The sequence below is a fragment of the Thunnus maccoyii genome, chromosome 6, assembly GCF_910596095.1.
Source record: "Thunnus maccoyii chromosome 6, fThuMac1.1, whole genome shotgun sequence".
NCBI classification, from domain to species: domain Eukaryota; kingdom Metazoa; phylum Chordata; class Actinopteri; order Scombriformes; family Scombridae; genus Thunnus; species Thunnus maccoyii.
In genome coordinates this window covers 21,487,935-21,513,257 of record NC_056538.1, presented here as the reverse complement: position 1 = coordinate 21,513,257, position 25,323 = coordinate 21,487,935, and the positions used below count along the sequence as shown (strand labels likewise).

The 25,323-nt window shown below is 40.9% G+C and overlaps 1 protein-coding gene across 1 annotated transcript; it reads right to left on the bottom strand.

Annotated features, from left to right (window-relative positions):
* Positions 1–12,638: 12,638 nt before the first annotated feature.
* LOC121899416 (ras-related protein Rap-2b) lies at positions 12,639–15,586 on the bottom strand. Its single transcript, XM_042415222.1, has 2 exons — positions 14,412–15,586; positions 12,639–13,818 (listed from the first exon to the last, which is right to left on the bottom strand). Exon 1 carries the CDS (start codon positions 15,017–15,019, stop codon positions 14,468–14,470), a length of 552 nt encoding a protein of 183 aa, XP_042271156.1. The 5' UTR covers positions 15,020–15,586; the 3' UTR covers positions 12,639–13,818; positions 14,412–14,467.
* Positions 15,587–25,323: the final 9,737 nt, after the last annotated feature.

Genomic DNA, 25,323 nt, shown 5'->3' with positions numbered 1-25,323 from the left:
GATTTCTTTCTAAACCTGTCCATGCAGCATTTGGTTTTCAGTCAGTTTCATATGGTATGAAAATCAATTAGCAGACTCTAAAACCTTGCTATTAGTGTGAGTCTGCATTCATTTTTATCAGTGTTGCAATATTGTTGCATGATAATGGGATACAGACTTGTCTTAATCTTATTTAATCTGCATTTAAAGGATAATTTCCATTTATTACTCATTGTTTTCATAATTTTGGACATCATTTTTATCAGTTATGATACCGTTGTACTGTAATGATATGGGAACACAAGAACAATAACAAAGTTTGAGGGGTAAAAACATGAGGAGTCAGACAACCAGACAGGTTGTAAACAAGCAAACAGTTAAGCCATATCATCTAAACCACTTTCAGGGATAAAACCAAAAGATAGACAAACTTCCATATGGGTAGTTGGATGTGTGGGAAGAAGGTATGAGTTGACTTCTGCGTTATGGCTCAGGAAAGGCCTGATGACTCAGGTAGGCTCGGGGCAAGTTGCTTCGGAGGAAGATGGAAAGCATAAGATGTAGACAAGTATAGACAGGCAGGTAGAAAGCAAATCAGCCGAGGAGGAGGAGGAGAAAGAGGAGGAGGAGGAGGAGGGAAGACAGAGAGGGGAGCAAAGAGACTGACAGATGAACACGAGACAGGCCTTTTGGGTATCGCTGTTATACAACAACAGACGTGAAGGTGCAGACTAATTACAATGCACAATACAAGTACATGATACTGAAGTTGGGCTAATTATGTGGAGCATGTGTGTGTGTTTGTGTGTGTGTGTGTGTATACTGGTGTCTCTGCTGCCTTTGCATGCGGGATTTATCTTTGCCCAGCAGGCAGTGTTGTACCATATGGTCCACAGAGTAGATTTCCTAAAACAACACATACACACACACTCAGACACAAAGACACATAGGCTCACACGGGAACACAGACATGTGCACGTGAAAACAAAATGTGATGGAGAGGAAGAAGAGGAAGAGCGAGAAAGAGAGTCACTGATGGGCAAGATAGAGCCATCTGCCCATCCTGGATTGCTGAGATCCACAGATCACAAACCAAATAATAATTACACAACAAGCAAACACTGCACAGTGGCGAGCAAATAATTATATTTGCTAACAATTATGCAAAACGTCTGGGCTTAAATACAACAAGATGGGGGGGAAGAGAAATAACAAAGTGATAGGACTTTTTTTTTTCAAATTCTCCTGACAGGAAGTTTGAAGCAGCTGAAAAGATGTCAAAATGCCCCTGAATTCCCCTAAAACAGCAGGCCCTCCAAGGGGGGCTGGCTGGAGGTCCACTAAGCCCATCAGAGCCCATATGGTCTGGAGGCTTACACACCCCGAGATGACATGACAAAGCAAGCCCAGGGGCTGGAGATCCATGAACGGGAAGAAGAAGAAACAAGAACAAGGAGAAAGGGGGATGCAGACTGGCAGCATGTAACAAGCATTCAGAGTTGAGTTACACACTCTAGGAAAGATGTAATTTCTTTGAGTCCGTGTGTGTGTTTGGATAGCTATTTGTTTGGCTTTCAAGGCTACGGGGGTTTGTGTGAGGAAACCAACTCCACAGGATATGTGACATGGTGGAATTTATGTGTGTGTGTGTGTGTGCCAGGGTAAATAAATAAAGAGCAGTAATGGCTGTGTGTCATATGATCTGCCTGCACGGTGACACTAATGGCATTAGCCTGAATGAGAGACCTGCGGCGTGGCCTCTTCTCGTCCCTCACAGTCCTGTGTGCTCTCTTCCTTCCCTTCTTCTTCTATATCTCCAGCTGGTCTCCGACACTTTTTCTCTCTTTTACAGGTGCATTCATCTGTTCAATCTTGTTCACTGTTTAGACAGACTATTTCTGCAATGATTATTTTTTTCTCACCTCTCTAATTGGAAGACATCTCATTACAGCTGACAATAAACATCCCTGATATCAATCAGTATTATCATGATTGGAGTCAAGTCACAGTTCCAAATTGAAAGACTTTTAACAGGATCAGGGGAGGCAATCAAGATATTAAAGATCAGATGTGTCAAGGGTTGCGGTTAGGTTTAAGTAATTATCCAGAGGATTATCACATAAATTGGCATGTAGCACATGTGGATTAAAGCGCTGAAAATGTAGCCTACTGTATTATGGATTTGCTTTGCATTCAGTCTAATACAGAGCACAAATTAAGGAAAAGTTCAACATTTTGGGTAATATGTTTATTCTCTTTTTGCCAAGAGTTAAATGAGAAGATTGATACCACTCTCATCTTTTGTACAGTAAACATGACGCTTGAGCCAGCAGCTGGAAAGTTTAGCTTAGGACTGGAAACAGGAAAAATAGTTAGCCTGGCTTTCTTTGATGGTAAAAAAAAATCCATCTACCAGCAGCTCAAAAGCTTACTTATCAAAACATTGTATCTTGTTTGTTTAATCTGTATGGAACAAAAAGTGTAAAAATTATGTTACAGTTTCAAGTTGAGGTACGAGCTAGACTATTTTCATGGATGGGAGCAGTGACTTCCTGAAGCTGGGTGGTGAAGTTTTTAAACTGTGGTTTTTGTATGGATTAAACAAATGACTAAAATGTAGCTTTTGAGGTGCTGTTGGGTGGATATTGTTACCTTTGCAAAGATCCAGACTAGCTGTTTCCAGTCTTTGTGCTAAACTAAGCTAACTGGCTGCTGGCAGTAGCTTCAGATTTACCCTACAGATGTGAGAGTGGTATAGATCTTCTCATATAACTCTCTGGGAGAAGGCAAATGATCTTATTTCCCAAAATGTCAAACTATTAATTTAAAGGAAAAACAGGTTCAAAAACCTGGAGTTGCAAGATATAAAATTTACTCTTGTAGCATGGAGCTTCTTGTAGTCAATGACATGTTAACTGTCCACAAGCTGGACAGATGGTACAACAAAAGCTAATAAAGTGAATGAGAAAAAAATGTGAGTCAGAGAAGTGATTGAGGATGGACATGAGTATGCCCTGGAGCAGAGAGGAAGAGAAGAGTGAGGGGAAAAGGAAAAGAGCAGCACAAGGACCGACACTGAGTCACACAGCAGGGCAGGAAGTCTTAGATGGAGACACCCTTCCTTCCTGTCAGCACACTGATCACCAACACTGGACACCATTCAGTCTCACATCACATGACACATGTGACAAGTATTATGGTGGACACTACCATGTGTTGTACTTTGTGCCGTTTATATGGAGTGATACTAAAGGCTATGTGTCGCCCGTAGTAACTTCTTTTAGCAGAATTGCTGCATCCAGTCCAAGACTGTGGCTCAACAAGAAGTCAGTCAGTGTGCAATCTTCTCAAGGAACAGTGGGTTTTTTATGCTTTTGATTTCAGTGCCTGCAATGAAAAAAATTATCTCCAGGGGGTATATATTTTATCTATCCTAGTGGAGTTTTCTTTTTGTAAAAGCCCACAGGCCACACTGAAATCTCAGCAGCCAGACAGAGAATTTTAGCACACCCACTGATCAACAAATTAGTCTGTAACCAAGCATACAGTGCCAAAAGCAGAAAGGAGCACTGAGGTCTAGATTTACTGTATATGCAGCCCCAACCTGCTTTTTAGTTATCTTATTGTGCATGAAGCCTAGCAAGATATTTGCATATTAGCAAAAACAAGCTTCAAATATAATTTTGACACCTTCTTTTACTAAAACAAAAAAAAAGTGAGCAGGATTGGGTGTGATTTTCACAGGCAGATATTGGCCAAGTTAGATCATACCACTGAGACTGTTATCGGTCATAATGGAGGAAATGGCAAATAGCTATACAGAGGTATCAAATTAGATAACACACACACACCCACAACCCTGCTACTTCCCCATTTCCACAATTGCACCCAATCTGGTTTGAGATTTTCACACTGATGGACTTGAATTTACTCAGATAAGCACCTTAAAGGCAGTGTGTTGAATTTATGACCGTTAGTGGCACAATGGAGCAATGTTCTGATGGGTGGGTGCATACACACAAGGACAAACACGTTCTTCTTGACAGGATTTCTCTATTCCACTGATCAAAGGTTGGAGGTGATAAGAAGTGTAGCAATGCACCAGCAAGAGTCAAAGGAAAAGACTGCTAGGAGATGTAAACAAAACAGGTTTCAAATTGTTTAAAAAAGGCGATGCAAGTTATGACCAGGTAGTTGAGCTTAGCATAAAGACTGGAAGCAGGGGGAAAAGCTAGCCTACCAGCACCTCTAAAGATCACAAATTAACATGTTATATCTTGTTTGTTTTATCTGTACAAAAACTAAGGTGTACAAAAGAAGCAAACTATGCTAAGCTAAGTTAACTGGCTGCAGCTTCATATTCACCAGAGTGGTATTGATCTTCTCATCTAACTCTCAGCAACAAAGCAAATACGCATATTTCCCAAAATGTTGAACTGCCTAAGTATAAGCACTGCAACAAAGCAATGCAACACATCCTCCAGTTACTGACATCACAACTGTGACTTGCAATTCAAACTTTCATTGGTGTAAGCTATATACTTGTATATTGTACAACAAAAGTGCTGGTAGGCCCCTCATAGTGCAGCAGGATCCAGAGCCAGTGATGTAGGTCAACAGACTGGAGATTCCCAGTGTCACAGGAGACTTCCTCTTCCACAGCTCCACACAGGATATGAGCAATTTCCTCAGAGCCTAGTCTCTCCAAAATTCCCAGAAATCAAGTCAGTGTGGAGGGTCATATCTAGGGCATCTTCTATATCTTAAAGATAACATATCGACTATACTGACAGCTTCATGTATGGGCATTATATTCCCTACATGCAGGAACAATGAGCAACTACATGCTGGTATGACTGCATGAGTATGCGCTGCACCTTGTCAGCATAAAAATATCACAGTAGTTTCGATGAAAACGAAAGAGATGTGTGACTCATGTGGTAATAACCCGGTGTTGTGCGTTAACAGTGATTTGGCCTAAGAGGAAATGTTTGCTTCTGACTACTGCGCTGTCATGCTTGCTTCCTTCTGCAGTGTGAGACAGATACTTTGGCATTCTGGGTGGGGCTCATGTGTAATTTTATGGGGTAAAGTCAGCTGTACAACACATACTGATCTATCAGTGCACACTTCCTGGACCATATTTGGAGAATATTTCCGAAAGGTAAATAAACATGATCTGACACTTTGGCTGATAATTGCGCAACTCTAAAAATCACAACAAACTGTTGTGATTTTTAATTCAAAAACTATGTACAAATGACATTTTTATATAAACTTTGTAAAAATTGTGTAGCTTTACAAACTTTCCCAGAGTTTTTTTTTTCTTTTTCTGTTACTTTTAACAACAACATTTATCTGCTGAATATTTTTGTATTATATCTACAGACTGCTTGGAATGTGTTGAGAGCAATAATAATGATAAGCCCAGAAATTCTTAAGAAATAAGTCTCCTTAATCTTGTCTCCTGATTGGTTAGTAGATCGAATCAAAGTAAAATTGCATCATATTGATTTGAAGACATTAAAATAAGTTCAACATTATGTGAAAATAGCAGCCTATTGGGAAGCCAGTGGTGGGAGACATTATCACTATCCTTCCCTACAAACCAAAAGGAAGATAAATAACAATGAGATGACAACGCATATATTCTTAGAGCTCGCAAAATAAGACAGTAAAGGCGTAGGGCATACTTCTCACTATACATGAAAACTTTAGCTCTTCTTTTTGTAGTTGCTCTCTCCCACAAGGTTCTCTGCTCACCTCATTGCTCAGGTTATGAAAGAGATGTTGCGTAAACCTGCCTCAGGAGGAGAAAAGTTTGATGATGAATCTGGACTCTTAACTGGGAGAAGGAACGTACAGAGACAGAAGAAAAGTATATAACTAAATAAAAACACAGACGTGATAGCGATCCAAAAGCCTCTTCATTTCTCCACCCATCAAGTCAGAGTTCTGAAGTTCAGAAAAAGGCACAAAATGACAAATGCCTAGAAAGGCATGACAACCTAAATGAGAAGAAAAAGGTGGCAGGAGATCACAGGGTATGGAGTAATGATGAGAACAGTCAGAAACCCAGTAGAGGAGGGGGGGAGGAGGGAGATGATGGAATGAGGAAAAGAAACGGGATTGCAAATGGGGGAGGAAGGTCACGGATGTCACGGCATGAATGCTGAAGTTGTCGTGGTGACAGGAGGGCAACGCCAGGGTGGTGGGAGGTAGTCACGTGACCCGGCGTCAAGCCCTGGAGGAGGATGCCACAAACCCTCTTGTGAGCACAGATCTGCCAGATGGGGGGATGGAAAAGAAAGGAGGGCAGGAAGATGAAACTGAAAGCCAATTGCAAGTTTATGCAAGTGTGAAAAATGTACGTGACATGGGTTCAGTTTGATTTACAGTGCTGAAGACTGAGGAAGCAGAATAATTAAGTAACTGAAGACAGATTTCTTTCAACACAAGGCCAAGGCTCACAACAAGCATCCTGTCTTGCTGAAGTGTCAACAGAAAGACACAGTTACACATACTGTTAGTGAGCTCAAACTTAGCCTAGTTATAATGCAAAGGTTTACAAAGTGGAGTTGAATTGAAACAGGTTACACCATAGAAACTAGTTAATATGCAGAGATTTAAATATTTCCACCCATTAACTAGCAGGTGTAGTTGTTGCATAGTTAGCTGAACATACTGATAAATTTACTTTAGCTTGCCAATACATGACCTTTTCAGATTGAAGAGTAAAAGAAGTAATATGATGCATGTGACCTGACACTTCAACATGCAGTTTAAAGATGACACTTTCTAATCTGATCTGGTGAACTTCTTTGCATACGTTTGTCTACTTACACATCCAACAGATACGGAGCAACATTAGCATTCGTTTGGAGTCGTGTTTGTGGAGACATTTTTTTGCTATTGAGCTGTTAAATGCTCCAGCTAGCTGCTAACTTTCTCTGCAGTTTCGGGCTGAGCAGGTAGTGTACACTGGGGTTTTATAGAGTTTTTTCTCTTGAAAACAGCTGGCCGCTGCTGCCGAAATACGACACTATGAAAGCAGTGAGAGTGAACCAAGACAGTAGTTGCAAGCCGGAAAACTAAAACAATAGGCTGAATGATGCTATAAAGCTCAGTACAGCTGAGGGAAACTGCAGAGTCAGGGGATATTCACATTACACATAGTTATTTGATCAATATACGTAACAATACTGTTTATAGTCTCTTTAAGTCTGTAGTTTTAATGGTGCAACCCACTTGAATAAACCACTAGTTTTAAACTAGCCAGTAGCTACTATAGGAAGGACTTTATACACAAACTTAGTAATGGATTTATGAATAGCTGGTGTAACTCAATGCAGATACAGAGGTGCTGTTCTATTGCTGACGGTGCCCTGAGACCTCCCTGTGGTGGTGGCGGCAGTGGTTAAGGGGTGTGGGTATTATTATATTACAAAAAAACAAGTCCTCAAGCATTATCAAGTTTAAAAATCTAACTCTGCTCTTCTGTGGTTTCACCCGAACCCTCTGAACTCACGCAAATAGCATGGTCAGTTCTAAACTACTCTATATCATCTTCCTTTTTTCAACATGTGACTCAATGCATCCTTTACACATCTGATGTGGCATATGATCAAACAGTCACGCAAACAAACTACAAGGAAATGCTCAAGACTATTCACTTCTTGTTAGTCCTCTGGCACAAAAGCTGGCCTGTCGTTCAAGTGGAGAAACCACACCCAGACCTCAGGAGCTACATCTGAAGCCTGCCGTAGAGTGACTGACGTAGCCTGACTCACTCAGGTCAAAGGTAAAACCAGGCTAGATGTTATTGAAGATCTTAATAAATTGAGAATTTATCGAGGCAGCTCAAGATACTAATTATATATTTAATTATACCTATACAGAGAGATCAAATTGCAGTCTGCCAGGCCTCCACACACACTTAATGACCTGATTTTTCCCATCATAATTAAAACGCTGATTGTAACCGAGTTCAATTACAAATTGGGTCCTTAAGCATTACTTGTCCTCACTGACACCAAGTGAACAAAAGCTATTAATCCAAACAGGGGACGCTGCTAGTAACTGTCTGACTGGCTCCTTTGGCCTAGTTTCCTTTTCAGATGGAGCTCTGGTGCGAACCAAGGCAACTGTGCTATGATTATCTAAAGATGGGTATAAAGAGCAGTTTGATTGTGTGCCCAGTGGGATCCATCTTGTGACACAGTGGGGCGGTGTCTGGAGGCCTGTTTAGACAAACCCTGCACTCTCTCTTTTATCCTTTATCTCTACTGCTTTCTCTCTCTCTACCTCTGCGTTCCTAGAAATATTACTCTTATGCTCTCACCGCTGATACCATCCTCTTGGTTTCTGTGATGTGATCAAGGAAGACTAAAACGAGGAAAGTTGGTAAACAAGGAAAAGTCATTTCCAATCAGACATATAAAACAAGTAAGGCCAAATCCATGAATTTAAGCAAAAAGAACATAAATATACCACTGCTGTGCAAACCCTCCTGTCCTGTCATATCCCAACTTTCTCCCCCTCTTCCATCGCTCTTTCAGTTCAGGCTAAAGACAAGTCCAGACATTACAGTTCAAGGAATGACAGGAATGAGAGGAATTCTGGGGCATTCCCATCTCGGCACAGTTAGCTCAGGGTGAGAAGGCAACTCCCGGATCTACAGAGAGAGCTGAATGAAGAAACTGATCGATGATCAGTCATGACGTTTCAGCTCTAACTGAGGATTCAGGAGAGTCTAAGCGACCTTTGCTACGCTTACTCAGTCCAGCAGACATACACAGTTTACCTATCAAGCCCACACTTTTGTACAGAGAGAAAAAGAGTAACGCCCAAAACTTTTGAAATAGATTCTTCAGGAAAAACCTACATATTTAAAAATCTCTCACAATCCTCTGCCAATGAGATTACAAGATATCACTGTTCAAGGTGCAATGTGGACAAAGGATATGATAAGGCTGAATGAACTAAACAATAACTGGGTAATTAAGGGAACAGTCAGGTCTAATCCAGCCCGCTGTTGCTGTGCAGGAACTCAGAGGAGGTGAGTGATGCCTCTCCTGTTTGTCTCTGGACAAAGTCTTTATGTTGGAATGCTACAGGAATCTAAACTGCAGTGTGTTTAAATGTGCACAACACAAAGTTAACTGCAGTGTGTGTGTGTGTGTGTGTGTGTGTGTGTGTGTGTGTGTGTGTTCATGTGTGAGTGAACGACACAGAAAAAACAAAGCTCATTCAGCCTTCGAGGGGAAGACAAACAGGGAGCCAATGGTTATTCCGGTGTTGTTATGGTAATGCCAAGCACAAAAAGAAATGGCACTGACACACACACACACACACAACAAAATTAACTACCCTGTTGCATATAAATTCAATGCAGGGACTGTCACAGGCGTGAGTGTCAAATAATTTGATGTGTCAAAACAAAGAAGAGTAGAGAAAGAAAGGCTATTAGAGTCAAAAGAATTTCAGAGAGCATACTGCCTTGGATAGATACAGTACAACGGCACATCTACCAAGAAAAAAAGAAGAAGCCAAAACCGCACTCTTGAACACAACATAGCCTCAAAAATAGCATGATGACGCTGGGAGAGAAAGAGAAGCCTGTAATTCAGCAAGGAGCCTATATAGTGATTAAGTCCCATGTAAAAATGCAAACACACACCACCCACTCTCACTGGCTCTGTAGCAACACTTCCTGTCAGTGCAACTGCTTCCAACAGCAAAACACAGTTCTTGCATCTGTGGCAACACACTTAAACCTCATCTTAATCGTTAAGAAATCAATATTTAGTCGAATGTAACAAAGGAAGGAAATTATTTAAATAGAGATGTAAAATCTGCCTCTCTAGGTCGCTGAGTAAAAGCAGATTTCAAGTCATTGTGAGTAAAGAAAATATGTATTTGTGGCAACTAAGAGAAAGATGATCAAACAGACCGACACCCTCCTCTCTTACAGTCACCATTCCAGCAGTGACTGAACTCCCATAGGTCACGAGGCCACCCTGAGCAGCCATACCACATCCCAACCCCCCTTAACCATGGCAACCACATCACATGACCATCTCCCATGACCAGCAACTACTGACAAGCCAGGCCATCTGTAAACCTGAACATGGCTGATTTCCTGTTGGCTGCAACTGAAACCAATGGATTTAAAAATAGCCTAATTAAATTCCTTGAAATAAAAAAAAATAAAAAAACAACACTGCAAGTTGACGAATGCAAAAATGTAGCTGCAACATACTGAAACATAATAAGGCTGAAACCAATTAAGCTCACAACCACAAAGAGATAACAATGGTGCTGAGTTATGCAAAAAAGATAAAATAAGAAATAAGGGACAGGAAGTGAAAGTTTCACCTTCTCGCTCCTTAGAAAGAGACAGATAAAAAGAAACAGGAACTCGACAGGCCACTTTCTCTCCAAAGGGCAAATTCTTCTGCTATCAGATGTTTATACCACAGCAAGAGACTGAAGCTGCGCAGCAGTTGAAGATGGGGTGTACATTTACAGTATCTGGGGCATAGCTATAATAACTCCTCTCCCGCTCATCAACCACTAGTTTAACTATATTATTTTAAGGCAGAGTTCGACTTCAGCTCTGTTCAGATCTAATTACACAAGGAAACATGCCATTAGCCTTGACTTCACATACTGTTGGTAGCACTATTGTAAACTAGCCACAGTTTGTAGCAGATGTAGGGAAGATCAGCTGACATCAGCTGTCAACAGTCATATAACCACATCTGCACAGAACACCGAAACCAAATACAAACGTAGACGAGAGAAACGTAGTTTTTGTGCGTACTCTCACACACAGCAAGAATGGGGATGTAAATAAACATTGTATATGTACACTAAAGCTGAGGAATAATTCAATATTATTGCTTAACTTCCTGTTAAATTATATTATGATGATAAGAACATGTTGTGTGGTCATTTTACATAATTCTTCTGTCAAAATTTTAAGAAAATTGTAATTAAAAAAGGACATGATTAGTCATTGAAGTTCCTGTTCTTCACATAGAACACAGTTCAGTGCAATACATTAATTTGATTACTTTGTGATTTTGCATACATTTGCTATATGGTAACATATATAATTATTAGGAAAATATATTTAAATATAGTAACCAGCTCTAATGTACACCTTTAATGATCACACCTGTTGGATGCCATAGTCACTATTGGATTACTTCCTCAGAACACACACCCCTGTACGCCGACCTCCACATGCCCTATATTCACATGGTGCAGGCAAAGCCGAAGAATACATATGATACCATTGCTTATACTGGCTAACAGGCACAGATACCCAAGCCTACACAGTCCCACGTAGGGGTTTGAGCCTGTGCAGGACAGTGACAGGCAGAGACACATATGCTCACTCATAAGACGCATACAGTACATACCACAACACACGTACAGACAGCTTGAAGACTACTGTATATACACTCTATGAAAGACTGGACTCTATGTGAAGCTTGTCTTGTGTTTGTTTACTCTTTCTACCCCAAGCCATTCTGCGGTCGTCCAGCCAGCCGGGGCTAGGTAATCCCCATAGGTAAACACAAGCAGAGCGGGGCCTGCTCAGTCATACCAGCCTCTCCACATCACACCACTACACCCACACATGCTGCACCCAGGTTGGAGCCCTGGGCTGAAAAGCTACTACACCCACACAGCTAAAAGAGACATTTCTCTGGAGCTGCGGAGCCTGGCCTCGTCTATTAAGGTATGTGTGGATGATGAGTAGATAGAGGTGCTTTCGTCTTGATTCCGCTTTGTTGGTAAATTTAGTCAAGGTTCATCAAAGAGGCGGGAATGATAAACCTCATCAATATCATACTTAGCAATTATCTTTGCACATATTCATGATTGTAAGGGAATTGCGCTCAAATAACCTGAAAATAACCAGAGTGGGGCGATGCTTAGATTATTAGCAGTGTCGTGTAAACACCATAGTAGCAGAGACTAACAGAAGCGAGTTACTCATCTCCTTTTAAAACTAGTCATACCGTGTATACACCTTGGTCTGTTTTCTCTCAGCTTTTGATTTTGCACATGCACCACAATGGTCACAGCATTAACCGCATGGAAAGTTTGTGTTTGAGGAAAAAAAAAAAAAGAGTGATACAGTTAGGCAGCGGTAGACAAGCAGAGATATGATTTTTGGAGCGACATGGCTTTTATGTCACGTCTAACACCAGCTTGCATAAAGACCAGTAAATTTGTCACAGACAACTCAACATAACCAACAAAGTAGCCGCATTTTCCTATTACACGTCTACTTCCTGTTTATATGTGGTATACCACACAACCTCGACTATCAAACAACTCATGAGTTACATGATGTAACTCAAATATTTTTGGGGTTTTGGGGGTAAATCAAGTTACTGTAACTTATGCACACAAATGAACGATTACTACTATATTACTATGGGTATTTACAATAAACCAGTCATTTGTGTGCATCCAAACATATTGATTTATAAAATTAACGTGCAACTGGTGTTTAAGCCGTGATAAACTTGTCCAAATCGCATGCGCTAACCTCGTTTAAACTCAGCAATCTGGCAGTAAGCCATTATGGTGATATAATATAATAAGCAGATGTCAACAAAGAAAACACAGTCTGGTTTCTTTTTTAAAAAATGCAATTTGTATTAAAAGTCTTTTTTTGTTTTGTTTTGTTTTTTTTTTTTTTTTTTTTTTAAACAGACTGCCCACAGTTAAAGGGCTGGTCTGAAAATTAAACTTACAATCAGGTTAGATTTGTCAATGGTACATCATCACATTTCCTGCTAAAAACAACGACAAAAGAAACAGAACAAACAGAATTCCTTTGATTTAAGTGGTCTGGAAGGTAAGCGTTTGGTGCTGTTGTCATGTCTAGAGCGTTCCAGTACCTGTGCATTTCAAGATATAGGTTTGGCCAGACCAAGCAGACATTGCAAAATGAACACCTTTTCAGACTTCAAAAAGGCCAACGTAAAAACATACAGAAAACCGCCATTCCATTAACAAAAAGCCTATTGTAGTTTTTTTTTCAGCCTCCACCCCATGAGATTATCCAGAAGAACAGTTCACTAGTTTGTGGATTGCCATGTTGAAAGGTTCTTTTGGTGATACATGTAGGTTGGCACTAAATCTGAATAGCTGATTTGTTTTGGAAAGGCACTTGACACAAGGGCGATCGGGTCACCGTCCCCATGTCACTTCAGTTAAGGTCCTCTCACACACTCAAAGAGAAGATGAAGAAAAAAGTGGCACTCATCACGTTACTCCACCAGCAGATAAGTGGTGTCCATTTCTTTTGACTTTGGAAAAAAAACATAGGATTTGGAGTGTTGTGGAGCATTGCTCCAATATGGGTTAGGCAGAGATATTCCCCAAAACTTAACCCGCCCCAGACTGTGCAGTTATTTAACAAAATATACTCTCTGTCTTCTTCTTATACAGAAATATCCATTTATGAGTGTCTCTAAGTGTTGCTCTCCATATCTTCTCCATTGGGGTTTAGTTCCAGTTGTGAGTACAGTTGGAACTGGTTCGGGTTGGGGGGGTTGGGTGGGGGGGTGGTTGTTGCTGAAACTCTGGATCTGACACTGTGTTGACATCAATGGCGGACACATCGTGCAGCAAAGATACTCCAACCCAGCAGAATTCCTGAAGAGTGGACCCCTCCCTCTGTCTCAGTTGCTCCCTTCCTCCTCCTCCTCCTCCTCTCTTCCCCCTGCAGCATTCCTCCCTTCATTTTCCTCCAAGGCCAGGGTGAGACACACGAAGAAGAGCTCAACAGTACACACTTGCTGCAACACACTGCCACAAAACAAGAGATAAGAGGAAGAGCTGTGAATGAACTGACGTGACCTCTTAGAAAAGATTTAGAAAAACACAGTGCTTTTCAGCTAATTTTAGGCTCGACTCAACAAAAACTGACTCGCTGATCCCTGAATGTAGGCCATACAGGAACTTTGGAATCTCCCGACTCCTCTTAACCTCATTCTGGAAAATGCAACTCCAGACTGTAGGTGTAAAAAATTTCAACCACTATCTTTGTAAAGCTAATTAAGTCACCCATAGCTTGCCCTACCAGTTCTGCAAATGAGTCAGATACTTCCCCAATCTGCTTAGCAAAACAATAGACTGCAAGTGTCCTACTGTAGATTACCAGCTAAAACTAATGCTGAGCTCATATGAACAACATTGGCACTGAACTCAGAGGTGTCTGATTGAAAAACTGAGGGCTACATGTAGGAAATAAAGTTGACCATGCGTCCAATGTTAAGCTATTCACTACATTGTACTTAAAATAGACAGGATTTCAATAACAAGTTCATTATCATTGGTTCTGTGTCACTTTATGAAACTGTGTCAGCGTTTCATTTTCACTGTATGGTGAGTCAACTTACCATTGCAAACTTAAAACCGAGCAAAGAATAAAACTTTTAAGGCTGTCCTTTTTTTCTTAAAGAATGACACAAGACGAACAGCACTGATCGTCGCCATTTGGTGTTGAGGCATAGTTCATCTGTCGGACTATCTCTGCAAACAGTTCGTCCACCGAGGTTTTATTTTTGGCTGAAGTTTCCATGAACGGGCAGTTCCAGTCGTCCGCCAGTGCCTTCCCCTCACCGGACGAGACCTCCCTCTCCCCCTCCAGGTCCACTTTGTTTCCAACCAGAATCATCGGCACCCTCTCGTACCGTTTCACCCGAATGATCTGATCCCTCATCGGCTTGATGTCCTGGAAGCTCTGCTGGTTCACCAGGCTGTAGACCAGGATGAAACCCTGACCGTTTTTGATGTACAAGTCTCGCATGGAGGCGAACTGCTCGGTCCCCGCCGTGTCCAGGATCTCCAGGACGGACGGAGAGGAGTCCACCTCGATCTCCTTCCTGTAGAAATCCTCTATCGTGGGGTCGTATTTCTCTATGAAGGATCCCGTCACGAATTGGACGGTGAGTGCGGATTTACCGACCCCTCCGGACCCGAGAACCACTACTTTGTACTCTCTCATGGTTCCCAAAGAGCCGACACTCCTGCTTCCTCTCCGCTGTGAGCCCGCTAGCCGCCCTGCTGGGTTTCAAACCGCTCACCGTTGCGCCTCCGCCAGCAGTTTTGTACGGGCTCCGGTCGGTGGATACGGGGCGTGGCCGTCAACTATCGCCGCTCAAGAGGTAAATACGGTTCTTCGGACCCTCACTCAGCATTTGTATTGTGGCATGTTGAGTCCCCAACGACAGCTCAGCCGGTTCTTGTGCAAGCTTCCCCCCGTTTTCGTTCAAGTAGCCACCGTACGCTCGTTGCTCTCCCTGCTACAGTCAAGTTAGCCGTAACGGAAAAACAATACTTCCGGTGGGAGCTTTCAAATAAAAGTCTACTGACTCAACGTGTCATGCAAACTCTATCCGGATACAGCTCCACTAAATTTTTTAATCCAACCATCCACAAACAGATTTCCAAATATGTTGTTATTTTACGTATTCTTGTGGGGAGCAATTATTTGAGCGTGATAATTATATTCTTTTGAAAGCGAGCAGTGTGGTTTCCGGTAAAGTTCTTGCTACACAAAAGTAACTTGACGCCGCTCTGCCTGTGCTTCCTGCCCACACTCAGCACGCAGTCTGCGTCCCACGTCACTCAAATAAATACGCTCCAGTGCTGAGTTTAAAGGTGCAGTGCGGTTGTTATCGCACAGTCAGCTGCCTTCAGTACCCACGCAGACCTGCCACACCTTAGTTTCGACATCACTGATCCTTGGGCTTACTACTGCTTGACTCATTCTCACACAACTTACTGGAAAAGTCAGTCTACTGCAAGCCTCTGCTTAACCCCCAGATGCAATGCGAGTCTGTGGTCTTCTTCACTTCTTCTTAAAATCTGGGTTACAAACTCATGAAACTCCAATATATCCAAATACAACAAATATGTCAAGCTCATAAATCACAGGGAAATTTTGTAAAAATGACAAACACTTCTAGAACATTTCTGGATTTAAAAAACGAAACTAGGAGTTAAGATATCCCCATGTTTGTCATGTAGTTTACATGTTCAAAAATATCAGCAAGCCTTAATGACATGGCAAGAGCAGTGAGGAGGAAGTGACTAACATTTCACAGTTTTTGTGAAGCATGACTCCACATGACACATTATAGGCTTTTGTCTTGCACATTCTGACACTCATATGTGTGTATTTTGTCTGTTGATGCAGCCCTATGTCAGATTTATATTGATGTTCTTGTTCTGACTTGTGTTATTCTGAACCACACTGCTACTGTAAGACCTACCGGGGAGGAAACTTGTTTGTTCTCATTCTTGAACTTTTTCTGTATGTGGAAGTTACCCACAACACGTGACTTGTGGTGTAATTTTTAATCTGAGTGGAAACGGCACTATGTAATAACTTTGTAATGAAATTATTTAACTTATCACATTTGCCTGTTTGTGTGTGCATGTGGAAGAGTACAAGCTCATTATGAAATAACCACTGTTTCCAATCAATGCCCGTCAGCGCAGCGCAGTGATGATTAAACCACAGTCGTGACCTCATCACCTCAAGGGATGGCTGGGGAAGCTCTGCTGAATCAATAGAATTTTAATTCATCCACAAATCACCAACAGCGATCCAAAACACACTCGCACACTGCGGTTAGACCCGTGAATGGAGAGGGAAATCTGTTAGTATCTGTCAGTATGTGATTGCTGAGGTTTTAAGAATACGTCACACATGTTCACACACAAATATTATCACACACCTACATACAGATGGAGGCACAACATGCAAACAAACTTACACACATTCAGAGGACTTTAGGTGACAGTAGTTGAAACATGTGGATTGACTTGTCATGTGGGCTTCCCAAGTGCCCTGCAGCCAGCCCCCCTCCTCAAATCTCATTAAAAAACAACAAATCAAAGCCTATACAAAGACAATCAGTGCTCTGCCCCATGGGGAGTGAGGGTAACGTGACCTATAGAGCCTTGTGATGTGGATTGTCACATCTGTGAGAGTGATCACCCTGACTATAAGGACCAGGCTGCCCTGTAAGAGAAGAGTGGAGTTTATTTTCACACACCACTGATAATTAGATAGACATGGTCACTTTGTCAAGTAATGCTACCCACCCCCTACCCCCCCTAGGTAAATTCCCCAAAAACAAAACTAACAAAGAGCTGGTGATGCAGCTGATGGTGATGGTGATGTGTGGTTTTTCCACACAGTTGCTATAGTGTTGAGTACTTCTGGCCTGACTCTAACTAGTCTGCTTATATGTATGCACTAATATACTTCTCTCTCTCTCTCTCTCTCATACACACATATATATGTACGTACACAAGTCACACAAACAAAGAGACGACATCTGATGGGAAATAACTGACACTGATGTGTCTCTTCCCTTGTCTTACTCCCTTGATGTGAGTAAAAACAGGATCCAGCAAGTGTTTAAGCACCTATAGTACAGATAATGCTGCAGCAGGTGCTCAGGCTATATTAAATGATCTTTTTTTGTTTTACCTGTATACCTATATGAATAGGAGACCCTCAAAGGATAGATTCAGATGTTTTTAATTCTACTGTATCTTAAAAACAATGACAATATGCCCATATGTAAACTGAAAGAGTTATGTACTGCTTAGGTGCAACACAAACAGGGACTTTCAGATCAAAAAGTACATTTCAGACGGTAACTTTGGAAGATACCCTCTTGCACTGACTAACTCAGAATGGTCTCCAGTGTGGAGAGAAGGAATGATTACAGCAACATTGAAAGAGTTTTGTGGATGAACTCTTTCAGTATATACAGTATATGATCATGTGAGTATTGTATTGAAATCTGAATCATTAACACTTTAAATCTGCATTAGCTGATTTAGGGCCATTTCAGGGCAGCAGAAACAAGCTGTAGACAGATACTAACACATATTAACGCCTTTTAAGTTGATATGGTGAACTTGTCAACTAACAGTTGCCAATTTACATACCCAGCAGATATGGAGCAATATTAGCATCCATTTGGATTCATGTTTCTGGCTACCTGGGGAGTGTAAATCAAATATTCCATCTCCTTTTTACACTCCACTAACTCCTGAGGGAACTATCTGGCTCTTTAGTAGCTTGTAATGTTTCACTATGTTCTCACTTTGTTTCTCAATTTGTCTGTCAGCTGTTGGTGTGTATAGTTTGCTTGACTCTCCATCTGTGTGAGAGTATGTGTATGTGTGTGTGTTTTTTTTTTTCCAGGTCTCCACAGTGAGAGGAGGTCATGTGACTCAGGTCCTATCTCTGTTTGGCAGCACCTGTAAGCTCCTCTATGCCCTCCCGATCATAGTGTTCATACTGTTTATGTTATCAATTTATCTATAATTTTGTCTGCCTGTTTTTTTTTTTGCTATCTTGGTCTATTCTTTACACGCAACATCAATTACATGTCAGTTCTGATCTTCCTGTGGTTTCTTCCATTTTTTCCTCTTTAAAGGGTTTTCTTTTGGCGGAGGGTTTTCTTTTTTGAATCGAAGTACTAAGGATAGACGATGTTGTAAGGAGCATTGATTCTAAAGCACCCTGAGGCAAATTTCTGATTTGTGATATTGGGCTATATAAAGAAAACTTGACTCGACTTGACCTGACTTTGATGCTGTGCATGTAGTGCACTGTGAGTTTTTAGAGAGCTTTTTCGCTGAAAACAGCCAAAATAATTAACTCAATAAACACTGTAGACCTGTTGGGACCTGCAGAGCATAAATATCTGAAGGTTTATCACTATGAGTGACATTTACATACAGCCATTTCATCTGTTGTTAGTACAATAAGTGGTAGGCTATAGTGCACTAATGCTTTGATTTCTTTATTTTACAATCACGTCACATAAAAATAAAGATATGTCTCTTAAACAGTAATCTGCTGTGTTTGCATTCCTAAAACTCTCCTACAACTTTCTTAATCCAAAGCTTCCCTTATAACTTCCACCAAGGGGCCTTGGCTTATTGCTTCTCACCTAATACCACTTTCATCTCATATCATCCCCAGCATGCTCTAATTAAAATAGCCTGAAACAGCCCGACGACTGCCCCGGTGTGATCTATTCAGTAAAACGTTAACATCTACAACAACACAATAAGATGTACAGCGACAAGTCTTTAATCCTCACCCCTGGTCCTGTGAGACTGACAGTAGTCTAATTAAAATGTCTGAGAACACTGTGCTAATTAATGACAGAGATTAGTCCCTTCCAACATTTTCATCCCACAGGGACTTTCAAACAACATGTTTTTAGGCTGTAATTTCAAAGGGGAAAAACGTTATTTTATGACTTGGTTCGGGTGTACTGTTGATAGCCTCTTGACTTTGATTCAGTCCTTCAGTTTTCATAGTTTGTATTTCCACTCATCCTCTGTGGCAAAGTGTGTGTTTTGATTTATGAATTATTCAGATGGTGGAAGATGCCCATTCATCATTCAATAACATCAGAGCACAGTGTAAATAAAATGCTTTCCATAGCCACCTTGTGATGTGATGAGGCTTAATAGCTATAAAAAACTGGCAGCTATGTATTATACATTAGGGTTTCCAAATGTTACCCATTATGTTTTATAACGTAAAGCTGTCAAGGGTTGTTATCTTTCTTTTTTCCGATCTCTCTTTGAAAAGCAGAACACCAGTGTTCAACCTTTCAGTGTAGCCTGGCTTGTTCCATTCTGAGTTGTGTCCATTGTGGTGCGATTAATTTTTAAAATATTTTTTTTAAATGAGCCGTCGAAGTTGTAATTTGAAAAAATGATATCAACTCAAGGTAAACTTTTTTTGCTTTTTCCAACCTTTCAACCACATCTCATCTTCATCACATAGAGAGAGTTTGAGCAAGCTGACAACATTTTTGCTATGCAACATTTTTTGGCACTTTGCACATAGTACGCAAATGATGTGAAAAGCAGATGGGAAAGATTGAGAGGAGTGACAGATGTTCTGGGCCAGATTCAAAATGATGCTGTCACAGTTACTGAGCCACCAGCAGGCTATAAAATGCAGCCTTAAAATAAAGATAAAGCCAAAAGACCTGATGGTGATGTTGCAGGATAGAGCAGTTTTCTCCAACTGGGGGTTGTTGGATCAATACGAGGGGTTGCGATATGATTTACAAAGTAGAAAATAAGAAAAAAAATATTTCTAGTGCAAACATTTTTTTTTCTCTGATGTTATCTAATCTTTACATTTTATCTTGAGATACTGGAGAGTTTTACCTCCTCAGAACCACGGGAACAGATAGGATATGTTCTGCCTATCTTGTCTGCAATGAGGCATATTTTCCAGCAGAGTGCAGCAGACTTACATCCAACCATGTGAGTGCCCTGAAATGTCCTGCATGAGCTCAGATATTTTGGTGAGGTGGAGACTTCACACTGAGGTGAGAGAAAATCAGAATTACTAATGAAAATTGATCGGAGTTCATGACTAATGGGTGATTGTGTCAGAACTTGTTTTATTGAATTAATATGTAACACAGCTTCACAATTCTGAAAAAAATATAACTCACAGCAAGAAGAGGATTTTCTATTGACATCTTTCTGGATGAGAATGCAATATTGTTCAAATGGAAGACAAAAGGCTCTTGTCTTTGGTTAAATGTCATTATGTTCACTCACAAAGCAAGAACATTCTGGAGAGAAACCCATCGAGTCTCTGTCATTGACATTGTGGCATACGGCTTTTCAACCGAACTGATCACAGAATGAATATAAATTAAAACAGAGAGCAAGAGAATACATGATGTAAGACAAGAGTAAAACAGGGAAATGAAAGAAGAAGCAGCAGATAGAAAGAAACAGAGTGACAGCGAGAGAGTAGACACAGGGTCTTTCATCCAGCCCACAATGCCAGCCTTTCATGTGTGGAATTTGGCCATCATTAATAATACATACAGTTCTATCCAGCCCAGTACAGTTGACTGCTGGGGGTTAAAGTTTAGGGTTGAGAGTCACAGTAACCATCATCATCACAGAGAAGGGTCTGACATTCTCACTTCCTCACTGAGGCTGATGGGGAGGCTCGTAATAATGAGAAATGCAATGAGGGAATGTATTCTTTCCCTGGTTTTCAGCTTCAAGTTGCCTCTGGAGGGAAGCTGCAACAGATTTGTAAAGTACTCAGCCAGATGTGAAAATCCTTATAATAACCAGATGACATTCTGGGGACCGTGATGTCCAGCTTCAGTGTTGTGGCCAAAGAGAAGCGACAGAAACCCAGCAGCAATGTAATTACTGCTGTTGCAAACACAATGGGAGCAATTCATCCATTAAAATAGGAGGTGTGTGTATGTGAATGTGTATGTGTGTGTGTGAGGGGTGGGGGGGCACTTCTCTAACCCACTCCACACAGACACAATCAGTGCTAAATAGGAATTGGAATTGGAAAGGCTCAGAGGTCTACTGGGGTTTCATGCAAGACTTCCAACAGACAAAAATAAAGCCACTGATTTCTCACCTTATATAAGACCAACTGCTGCCAATACAGTATGTGCTTGAATGACATTTAGGACAAGTCAACTGTAATAAGAAAATGACATTTGCGTGTTAAAGGATGTCTGTTAAACCTTTTAGATTTTCTTTGCTGTTCACTCTAAAATGGCTCCAAAAAAACTACATTAAGTAGTTAAATCTCTTCTTTCTTTTGTCTTGTCTTTAAGATTAATGACTGTGAGCAAACCATAAAATGATAGACACTGCTGACTGCTGATAATAAACAATCCTAACTCAAGGTCTACTTGCAGAACAAGCCTTTTCCAGAGCTTTTAACCCTAATGAATGGTCCTTATCTGCAGATGGAGTTTGCTCTGTTTTCATGAAGATATATATAGACAAGTTCAGTATCTGTTGTGATTTTATTTATGGCACTTTTAGGACTTCTGTCATGAAATATTGGTTTGATAAAACAGTCCCAACGTAGGGTCCACTTACTTGCTTTTCAAGTATCATAAAGACTGTGTGAAAATAGTGCATCATTGCTACCATCTAGATATAAGAAATTAGATAAATAGTCCTCACAAGGTAAAACTTGATTATGTCACATTTTGCTCTTTCTCTATGATCACTTTTTTGTGTGTTTCAGTATAGGTGATGATACAATGAAGGTTTATTACAAACATAAATGTTTTTGATATTATAAATCAGCATGAGTATAAATCAGTGATTTCATTGAGGTCCATGCTTCATGATAACGAGGGCTGACTGCAATTTTGTGGGTTTATTGACATGATTTATTAAATCACTCTTTAGGCTGGCGATTTTCTATATTGTTCTTATTGTCAACAAATCTCACGTGCAGAGCAAAACCAACAATGAACTAATCCTACTTACAAGTATTGGGCGTGTATCTGAAGCTTAATATATTGTATCCTTTGAGTTGTTGTCCAAAAACTATTAAAAACACATAAATGAGCCACACCTTTGCATTGGAGAACATGTTCCTTCACCCTGAAGCCAGTAGCTACCATAGTTTGTTTACAAACGGTTGCAAAGACTAATAGCAGCTGTCTCAGGAGAGCAGGTACTTGTACAGCAGACACCACTCAAGCACTCAAGAAGCTTTCACTAAGTTGAAAGGTTGGTCATGTGGTAATCATATGTCAGCATTTTTTAAAAGTTAGTCTTCCTTGCTGCACTAAAACGTTGAACTGGATTCTCCAAATGAATCCACTTTTAAAAGCATTTTTGAAAAGATTAATTTTTAGGGGTCAACGACTCAGATTTAGCATGGATGAAAGGCTAAAAAATGATTTATTTGAAATGTATCTGCATTAGTGTGAACTTGACCTTAAGCCTGCTGTCTAGAAGCCAAGCCTCTGTGACTCACAGTGAATCTGGCCATCGCTGTCCACTGCTGGATCAATACTCTGATCATCAGTGAGTTCACGCGGTGTGAGATCAGCAGGCTGAGGCAACAGGTACTGAGGCCTGCTGCAGACAAATGTGCTCATCCACGGCCAAGAATCCGCTCACTGAGCCATGCTGATGACCACTCAATCATGACCACAGTCACTTGGCTAAGTTTAGCAGGGAATCCAGGACAAGTGGATCAGCTTACACACATACACACACACAAGCATATAGACACACACATATTTTAGCCCAGAGGGGAAGCACAAGCAGAGAAAACAAAATTTTGTGTACAGAATGAACAAAAAACATACAATCTGTGTAGAAGCTCAAAATATGTTACTCAATAATATCTATTGCACTGTTTCCTGGTGTGTGAGGACAAATCACTGCAAAGATAATGTACCGTAACTGGTGTCTTAACCGTTAAAGTTGTGTCATTAGCTTTTCGAGTCACCAACGGTAGTTTCACAGTTTTATTCCTCTTTAATGGTCCACAACTCCGTTTAAAGCACATGACTTTACACTACATCCTCATTTCACTTCTCTCTCAATCCACTGACACAACCTTGCTCTGGTGTCTGTTTTTGTCCAGACAGACAAACCCCTTCCAGACACGATTATAACAGGACACCTGCGCAAGGTGTGTGTGTGTGTTTATATGTGGCTTGCTGCACGTATCTGCATTCGGTAGCCACTACGCTCTCACACTGTCACTATGAGAGGCTGATTAGGGTGAAATCACTGAAATAAGTGCACATACACATTGAAAATTTTCACACTCCACCACCCTCACACACAGCAGGATATAGGCTACTTGTGTGTGTGTGTAGGTATCTGAATGTGTGCAGGGAGCTCCCTGTCTGTGTGCGTGAGTGTATGCACGTAAAATATTTTTCAGTGCGCTCGGAAGTTGTTTCAGTGCTACAGGAGGGCTCAGATTCAGAGCGTAACCTGGACCTACGTAGCTCTACGGTGTTGTCCTTTCAAAGATGAAGACGCAGTTATTACAATTAACTGTAGTTGACCTTTAAGCCTGTGATCAGCCACCGCATCCAATCTATACAAGATTTCTACTGTCCATGAAGATTTTTTTTTTTTCCATTGCAACAAGTCTAGATTTAAAACTCAACCTGCCTTTCTGTTATACTACAGCAACTTCCGGGGGCGCTGAAATTATTTTACACAAGCACACTCAGATACCCACGCACACAAGTAGCCTATACCCCACAGTGTGTGAAGGTGGTGGGATGTAAAAAATTTCAGCGTGTATGTGCATGTTTTCAGTGCATATGTGCACGATTTCAATGTGTAAGTGCGCGTTTTCAGTGTGTGTGAACGTTTTCAATGTGTGTGTGTGTGCACATACAAACACACACACATACACACATACACTGAACTGCTAGGAATTAATAGGGTGAGGCAGCCAAGCAGCACAGGATAATAGAATCTGAACAACGAGGCTGGAGGGGAAGAGAAAAGAGGAAAGGAGAAATAGGAAGGGGAGGTGTCTGAAGAGAGAGTGACTAATCACCGGAGGTCAGGGAAGGGGAGGAGGATTTATGGTCAAGAAGAAGAGGTTAGAGGCGAAATTGGTAACACAGAGTAGGTGCTGGATATAAAAAATACAAATTTCATTTTGTCAGGCTGTTTTGGTGTCTTTCTTTGATTAACTCTCACTCTCTAGATGTGTGTAGGTGTTAGTGCGGCGGCTTTAGAGAGCAAACTGTTCTGTCAGCTTTTTCCTTAAGTGGAAAATGCACTTCACTGCTGATCGTCTCTTTCAATTAATAGATAATAGTTTTTGGAGGTGTGTGTGCATGGCTGTTAATGTTTGTGAATGCTTATATGTACGCCCATAGAATTCAAAGTATTTAAGTAAGTATGTAAGCATAGAAAGAAAAAGAGAAAGAAAGAGATCAAATCACATCTAATGTTGGATATCAAATAAAAGAGTGGAAACAACGTTTGTTTTATTTTATATTATGTAGCATTTTCTCATTTTCTGGCTGACTAAATCTCTGTACTGGAAACTGACAAAATCTTATCTTGATTTGGATTTTATGGAGAATGACATGACCTTCCCTTGGTACATTTCAGGCTTTAAACACACCTAAACCAATAGTGCAGCAGCAATAAAAGGCCCAGGCACCTGACAGTCATCTGCTAAGCATGCAAGGTGTATCTCTGCCTAATGAGGTAGGAAGACAACTCCCATGGGAGGCTATAGATCCTTGATAACACAGCTTGATCTGGGGTGGATCATTAACAATCACGGGCCAGAATAGGATGCAGAACAGATGAGGTAATTGAGTTCATCTGTGTCCATGTGCAGATGTACAGCACACACACACACACACACACACACACACACACACAGTATGCAGAGAGGGGAAAAGTGACAAAATAATGAAGGCAAAGAATGAAACTTTGAAGGGATTAAGTTTGAAG